Here is a 7,947-nt window from a genome sequence, read left to right as displayed (position 1 = left end):
ACCAAATACATTTATTGAATTACTTAACAATTAAATTATTAAATGTATTTGATTATATTCAAGTCATTCAATTGAAGGGTTAGGTTGGGGGGTTTAGTAAAGTTTAATCAAATGAATGCAATATAGTATATTCAACTTTATTAGATACACTTAAGAACTTGATTCAATTGAGAACATTTTCAAAATATTGAAACCATAGTGTGTATATGAAGAGATTGAAACCTGAGCCTGTGGTGCGGAGCAGAAGCCTGACAGACCAAACCGAGGGTAATAAAGACCCAAACAGTCACGTAACCCCGCTACGTCATGACGACACCCGGAAGAGATAATCAGTACGTGTCCTTCTCAGCCTGAATCGTTGATACCGGAGCTCGACTCTACCACAGAATGGTGAGACTGATCTGGTTGATGTTGTTTCTATGATATACACTATGTATATATATAAATATGTTTGTATCGTACAGAGATGTATGGTTTTAATCTCGTGACTAAAACATGGCGCTGCCTGTGTGAAGCAGAGTTGTGGGGATCGTTTCACATCGCTTCGGCCTCTCCATTAAAACTGAAGCAGTCAGTTCTCCAGCAGTGATCGGAGGCTGCACACTGTGGACTCTGTCTGCGGAGGCTGCTTGTTGTGGTGTTTTCTCTCTAACAGGCCTGTTCCTCCTCTCTCTCTCTCTGCAGGAACTCGAGGCCATGACCAGATACACCAGCCCGGTGAACCCGGCTGTGTTCCCCCACCTCACTGTGGTGCTGCTGGCCATCGGCATGTTCTTCACCGCCTGGTTCTTCGTGTATCCTTCCGCTTCTCCCTCCACACCACACTGTGCGTGGGGTTATTACATCAGGAGTCATACCACAGATTATCGCATCAATAATAACCTGCAGGTAGACACAAGTACCTGAGTTACTTGAAGGGATAGTTCACCCGAAAATGAAAATTCACTCACCACCCACTCACCAGTATGCTGAAGGTGGGGTGGGTGAAGTGTTTGAGTCCACTAAACGCTTTTGGAGTTTCAGGGGGAAACAGTGTTGCAGCCAAATCCAACTGAATTGAAGCATCCCAGGATTGATTTTTCTTAAACTTTAAAAAACAGAAGAAGACATAAAAGCCTCCATACTGCTCCTGTGGTGTCGTCCAAGTGACGGAAGCCCAGACATTTAAATTGTACTCAAAACAGCATCGTTTACATCATGTTTTGAGCCTGAATGTTCTCTGATATCCTCCTAGCTACTGCTGCTACTGTGACTGCTCGGAAGCTAACAGTGCAAATGACTGTTTCAAGTTAAATTCAAAAGGTTTTTTTTTACGTTTGAAGAAGTGGTCGCTATTCACTTCAGTTGTATTGGATTTGGCTGCAACACTGTTTACCCCAGAGACTGTGGACCCAAGCACTTCATCCACCCCTCCATCAGCATATTGGTGAGTAGATAATGAGTGAATTTAGATTTTTAGGTATCCCTCGAAGGGTCATGTATTAGCAAAAGCACTGATACCATTGCTTTACATTATTGCTGCAACTAGAGCTGAGCATTCAAATAATATTCATCAATGGTAATATAACAGTTCTAACATATATTGACATATTGTATATTCATAGTGCAAGCACAGTAAGAAGGAACAAGAGTTTGAAACCACAACCTTCACTCAGGAGCAGAGTCCGACTTTACACCAAAAAAAAAAAGATATTGTGACATTTATCATAATAATTATTGATACTGACTCATGTCATATTTTTATTTTGATATCATTTTTGGCAGCATCGTTCAGCCCTAGCTTCTACTGACTATTCATTTCACTATAGATGAATGTGTCGGTTACCTTTCAAATGTTTGCATAACTGCTTTGTGTATTATCTAAGAATAGCGGGAAACTGTCATGTTCTGTCCAACCATAATAGAACAGAGGACAGCAGCATGTCTTTACATCGGAGAAGCTGAAATTAGAGAACATTTGGAAGGTTTGCTTGAAAAAATTACAGACACAATCTGTCAGTTATGAAAATCGCTGATACATTTTCATCAGTTCATTTGATAGCGTTGCAGCTCCACTTCACATCACTGTTGTCCAAACCTGTCGGAATGGTCATTTCACGGATTTCCCACCGCTGCCAATGGCTCAAGTTCTCAAACCATAAAATTTTAGATGTTAATGTTAGTTAAAAACTTCCAAACACCCACTGGTTTCCACTAATTTGAGAAAACCTAAAGGATAACTTGGGTTTATTACAACTGGTGCTTATTTTCATATTTTAGGCCATTTTAGTGGAAAACTGTAAAGTGTGGACCGCACCTTTTTAATACAAAAGTTTAGTTTAGGTTCCACAGGTTTATACTTTGTTTCCTGCAGTACTGCTACCTTTAGATATTTGTGGTTTTGGCAACGCCGATCTTGTGATTTTTTTAACCATAATTTTTAGACCACTGAACATGAGCCTCTACAATAACAATATTAATTACATTGTACTCGCTGAGGATGCCAGGAACATTGAGACAGTTGTAAAAAGAGTACAGTGGGACAAGAAAAACAAGCAGATATTTTAAACAAATCCCAGGTTCATCAAACTTAGTCAGAAAGACAAAACAGGTGATCAAATTGTTGCACAAGCTGTCAGTTGTGAACATCCACACATGACAGTTTGCAAACCGTCTTTCTGCTTTAAGGAATGGAACTTGTCAGAAGAATGTCTTTGCAAGTTTCCTTTGCAATAAGACATTTTGCGTGCATTCACTTTTGGTTATATCGCCAAACATAAGGGCTCATTATGGCTAAACGCTGGGAGAAATCGTAACTCATTTCATGCATAAAAAAGCTACAAAGTATTTCTGAATCAAATGTGACATGATGTGGTATTGTGGTATTTGACCATGTTGCAGCACCATGATCAAAATGTAAAGCAGAGTTTTCAACAGTGTTCAATCTGTGATTAGAACCAAAACAAAATAAAGTTCAGTAATATTTTTTATGCCTTAAATGGCTTGTTTACATTGATTATATTAGTAAAACTTTAAAATTGTCTTTTTCTATTATGGATTAACAAAATGCAAATTTTTCATCTGCATTGTCAGTGTGCCCTTTTCAATACTGAGTCACGTAAATGTCATTAAATAATACAGGATGACAGTATACACATTATACTGTAATACCACTGCAGACAAGTGTATAAGGTATCCTGCTGAAGGAGTAGAGCATATAACTTGTTTGAGCTTCCCTTAACTTTTCATCAGCTATGAGGTGACTTCAACTAAATACACCAGGGACGTCTACAAAGAGCTGCTGATCTCCCTCGTTGCTTCACTTTTCATGGGCTTCGGTGTCTTGTTCTTGTTACTCTGGGTTGGCATCTACGTATGAAGGTAAATTCAAATATTACGTCCAATGATTTTTATTTTTAATCACTATAAGTGTTGTTGTTATTAACTGCACTCCCTATTCTTTTCCTAGATTTTGACTGGCTTTATAATATGACACATTCCAGTGGAACTACAGGCATCACGAGCTGAATCTGGATTCAATTGGACTGCACTGATGATATTTTGGGGTCATATGGAGTCTGGTTTTGTTTTCACAAGTAAAGGGGATTTGTACAACTTTTTGTGCCTGTCTTTCTTAAGCCCAACAGCTGCAATGTTTGCGATCATTCTAAGCTCTTAGTGTCTTAAATGTTGAACAGTTTCACAAAGACCAAACCCAAAGTGCACTGCAACTGAACCTGCTGAGTTCTTGGGAATAGACGGGTATTTTGACCCACTAAAGACTATTTACAGTGTTTCACTAGTAGAGCCTAAAACCTCAATCCCTGATTTATCTTTGCGTTAAAAATAGAACAGTCTCACCTTGTCTCCAGGATAATACTGACCACCTTAGAGATGAAGGATTACACCAGGATTACAGAAGGATTATTTATTAAAAACAGCGGGAACACAATTCAAATGGTCCCCACTCAAAGATGGCAGGTTTCCCATTATGGAAATTGGCTTATTTATCATGTAAACAGAACAAACTAGTCTTAAAAAAAAGGCAAAATAAACCACCTTGTTTCTTCCTTTGCAGTGGAATACAGCCTTTCCATCAGAACTATGATTGCATGTAGTTCTACATATAACTATAGTTTAATACAGATACTATTTCTGAACAGAGACAATTCTTTCAATGTGTTACACTGTCTACAACTCTAATTGATTTGCAAAGGCCACATAGATTATCACACTCAATCCAGATTAATACAACGCTGCATTTGCCATGGTCTGCCTGCTTGGCTACGAAGAACCAATTAACTCAAACTGTTAGACTTTGCTTCATCCTCTTAACCTGTAAAATTCAACATCAGCCAAATTGCTTTGTTAAGTAGTGTCAGGCTGTCCAAGTGTCAAATATAGAAGGAAAATAGTCCAAAATGCAGTGTAGCACATGGCGATGCTCAGTGTTACAACGTCTATAGTCTGTCCCTTTGTCATTGACGGGCTCTGGCGAAGGCGTCACGTAGCCAGAGAGAGTCCTCGTACAGCCGGGGGTCTCCCATGTACTCTGCTGTGCGTTTGTATAAGTAGTAATACAACACTGCCGCTGATAACAGAGAGACAGACACATACTCAATGATTAAGGACAGAAAACTGATTAGCTGTAATGGAGAATGTTTGAATGAATTAAATCAACCAAATACCTGTTCTCTGGAAAACAAAAAGAGCTTCAAGACCATCAGTCCAAACAAAGCGGTTAGAGTTGAGCCATCTAAGATTCTAGAAGAAAATAAATTCTAATCAGATTCAGTAAACTTCACAGTTACTCTGATATAGGACAGTCAATATTTTATAGCATCAATTTCAGTGCTATTTCACTCAGAATAGTGTTAAAGAGTTTTAGTGCTGGTGTGATGGAGCGTACCAACACCCAGCAGTGGAAGCAGATGCTGAGGGTCAGGTAAAGAGTGGAGAAGATCAGCAGAGCCCTGAACCTCTCCAGCAGCAGAGACACCAGGCCGACCTGGAACACGTAGGTGTTGAACATCATCAACAGGATGATGATCACGTTGAATAAGATGGCAATGTCCTGGATTCTGCAAGACATTGAACAGTTTATATTAAATATGGTGCACAACATACACGTGACCATGTCAGAGAGAAAGATGAAGTGCAAGTGTGATTTTTCTGGGTCCTGCATGAGTTCAGACTACTCACTCGAAATAATTGGATGTGTTTTCTTTCAAATCAAGGAAAGTTTAATAAATGTCATGCTAAATGACATGGCTACTGACAGAAGAAGCTTCTGAATTAAGTTGTACTGACTCAATAGCTTTGATGAATACACATACTCAAGGATGACAATAGACATGGCGGTTCTTGTAAACTCTTAAAATAGAAAGTGTTAAGACTTTCTTTAAGTTATGTAAAACTGCCTGTAATATGTGAACAATGTAAATCTCAGTAAATGTACAGATTAGCTCAATAAAAACAAACCATTGCATTCTGTATTTAGTTGTGGGCTAAATCAGGAGATTAAAGCCACAACTTCCATCATATTATAATTTATTGGATTGTTATCAATTCCTTGGTCAATTTTTGTATATCAATAAAAATAACTTTAAAACACCAATAGAAATGCATTTAAAAAAACATTGTGATAATATGATGCAAAGAAAAATGTACCACCTGAAGATGTAAGCAAACTATAGTGTATTTAATTGATGAATAACTGATTTAAATAATGAATTCCCTGGAATCTACTTCGTTGACACACTGATAAATGAACTGATGTTTTGAACATGCAGCTGACTCACATGAACAGCACGAGCTGGATGACAGGCTCTCCCCTCAGAAGTTCACTGAAGGAGTTGACGAAGAGGTCATAGGCCAACAGCGAGAGCTGGATCAGCAGCACCAGTGAGTAGTTACCAGTCTGCAGCATCTTCAGGAGCCTGAGCCTGGAAAACCTCCAGGCTTCCCCGTCTCTCCTCCTCCTTCCCTCTCTTCACAGATCCCAAACACAGGAACTTGATGTCGGACAACTCTTCATACTTTGGTATGAAAACACTGCAGAGGTCCAGAAGCAGACGCACACCACTGAGCAACAACTTGTCCATTCACATAGTCAGAGAGTGGTGTGCTTTTCCATAAACACTCTCTTGCTTTATGTGTTATATACTCCAGGAAGGTCCTCTGTTGAGAAACATGCTGTTTGTGTTCCTCAGGGATAAAAGATGCAGGAAGTCCTGGGCGTCACATTAACTGGGTTTGACCTCTTCAGCTGTTGCATGTCAACATCTTGGCTGTGGAAAGTCTCCTCATCTGCAGCAGGAAGAAAAGAGACACTGTGGTTACATCGTGAGATTGCAAAAGAAACATGGCTACATCTGTATCTACACCATTCCTTGCTGCTATGTTGTGTTCACTTGCAGCTCTGGCTTCTCCATTGTGTGTGTGTGTGTGTGTGGGTGTGGGTGAGGGGCTGATGTAACGTCTGTCTCAGACGGATAAATGAGCGGTAAACGTAACCATGTTACACAGGCAGCAGGCGTGGGAAGGTCATGGCTGGGATTAAGGATTAATTTGTCCTGTGTGGACTCCTCCAGTTGTTATTGCGTGACGCTAAAACTCTCGTTTTTACGCAACGTCTCTTCTACTGGCCTGTCGCTATTTACTCCTGGCTGCAGATAAACTAGAAGACGGCTGATAGTTAGTTCGGACTGTTAGTGTTAGTAACATATAACTCATGTACAGTGAACTCAACAAAGGCGGAGGCACAGATCTGGTTTTAACTTCGAGTTTCTCCCCTCACACGTTTTCTACGTTAACCACAACAACGCTGTTTGACTGCGTCCCGTTGCGTAAACATGCTCCAGGAATACGACTTAAATCACCTTTACTCACCAGAAACACGCGCAAGGGAGAAAACAAGTCACGTGGAGACAAACAGGATCCGTAAACTGTTCGTGTTTCTTCTTTTACGACAAACAAACCGCGCAGTTTTCTCTGAGCATCCACCGCTGCCTCTCAGGCGCAACGTATTTCCGCAAGTTCCATGGTAACGCGTCTTCGTGATATTACCGTAATAGCCAATGTATGGGTTCTCTAGATATTCCTCAAAATGTAGCCCCAAGCTTAGAATGTACGTTATATGTTGAAGATGTATAGGTTGCATATTATTTTTCTAAATGTTAAAGAAAGTAGCTGTTATGGGAAAATGTAATAGCTAATAAACATTTGGAGGAGAAAAGAAAACCTCATTACCAATTAGACTAAACATAGAACTGCCCAGGTTTTCTTTGGTTCCCCAGATTGAACTCAACTTTTCAAATTGACATTTCAATCCTAGCTCTCATTTTTTTTCTTGTCTACTATTTGTTGTTTGCAAGTTAAGGTTTGACTTGTCTTTATTTTTTTTAATTAAATGTATATATTGTCAGCCTACAGCTTGCTCATATCCTTTTGCCATTTTGCCCATGCCTCTTATCTGCAGTTTATAATTATAAAGTGCATGTGTTAAATATTTGGATTTGGTTTATGAAATGTTGATTTCCTGTCCTCTGTAACATGTGTTTACAGAAAAAGGAGATTAATCATTGGATTAACCTGTGTAATTTAATGTTGAATGATCAATTAAATTCATTTTAAAAAGGGGAAATGCATGTTGCCTGCTGCCAATTTATTTTAAGACGAGACTTGATAATCCTTCATTAGATCCACTATGGGGAAATTTGCCACCTTATAGCAACAACAGAGATATGAAAAATAAGAAACATCAGTAAAGGTACTGTAATTCATCAGTAAACATGCAATATAAACACAATGAAATATACAGAAAATATAATAGATATTACATTAAATTCTGATAGTAACTTTATTTATATAACACTTTTCAAAAAGCATTTAAAAAGTACTTCAAAAAGAGGACAAATAAAACAAGACAACAAAAACGGACAACAAGCAAATTAATGAGTAAAAGCC

General features: G+C 38.9%; 2 protein-coding genes across 2 annotated transcripts; one reads left to right on the top strand and one right to left on the bottom strand.

Annotated features, from left to right (window-relative positions):
- Positions 1-249: 249 nt before the first annotated feature.
- Positions 250-3,594, top strand: tmem258 (transmembrane protein 258). The gene is made up of 4 exons (XM_020078052.2): positions 250-390; positions 685-794; positions 3,232-3,360; positions 3,449-3,594. Exons 1-3 carry the CDS (start codon positions 388-390, stop codon positions 3,356-3,358), a joined length of 240 nt encoding a protein of 79 aa, XP_019933611.1. The 5' UTR covers positions 250-387; the 3' UTR covers positions 3,359-3,360; positions 3,449-3,594.
- A 298-nt stretch (positions 3,595-3,892) lies between these two features.
- On the bottom strand, positions 3,893-7,032 carry tmem138 (transmembrane protein 138). Its single transcript, XM_020078025.2, has 5 exons — positions 6,871-7,032; positions 5,781-6,288; positions 4,889-5,060; positions 4,668-4,743; positions 3,893-4,570 (listed from the first exon to the last, which is right to left on the bottom strand). The coding sequence occupies exons 2-5, from the start codon at positions 5,906-5,908 to the stop codon at positions 4,458-4,460; spliced, it is 489 nt and encodes a 162-aa protein (XP_019933584.2). The 5' UTR covers positions 5,909-6,288; positions 6,871-7,032; the 3' UTR covers positions 3,893-4,457.
- Between the last annotated feature and the right edge of the window lie 915 nt (positions 7,033-7,947).

This window comes from Paralichthys olivaceus, chromosome 7 (assembly GCF_024713975.1).
Source record: "Paralichthys olivaceus isolate ysfri-2021 chromosome 7, ASM2471397v2, whole genome shotgun sequence".
Taxonomy (NCBI): domain Eukaryota; kingdom Metazoa; phylum Chordata; class Actinopteri; order Pleuronectiformes; family Paralichthyidae; genus Paralichthys; species Paralichthys olivaceus.
Note: the sequence above shows the minus strand (reverse complement) of the source record. Positions and strands in the feature narration are given on the sequence as shown.

Excerpts from the sequence above, each read along its gene's own strand:
- tmem258 (XM_020078052.2), top strand. Across the intron at positions 795-3,231 it reads TTCACCGCCTGGTTCTTCGT|CTATGAGGTGACTTCAACTA; the intron begins GTATCCTTCCGC and ends ACTTTTCATCAG.
- tmem138 (XM_020078025.2), bottom strand. The coding sequence starts at position 5,908 with ATGCTGCAGACTGGTAACTACTCACTGGTGCTGCTGATCCAGCTCTCG. Across the intron at positions 5,061-5,780 it reads ATCCAGCTCGTGCTGTTCAT|AATCCAGGACATTGCCATCT; the intron begins GTGAGTCAGCTG and ends AATGTCTTGCAG. Across the intron at positions 4,744-4,888 it reads GCTTCCACTGCTGGGTGTTG|AATCTTAGATGGCTCAACTC; the intron begins GTACGCTCCATC and ends ATTTTCTTCTAG.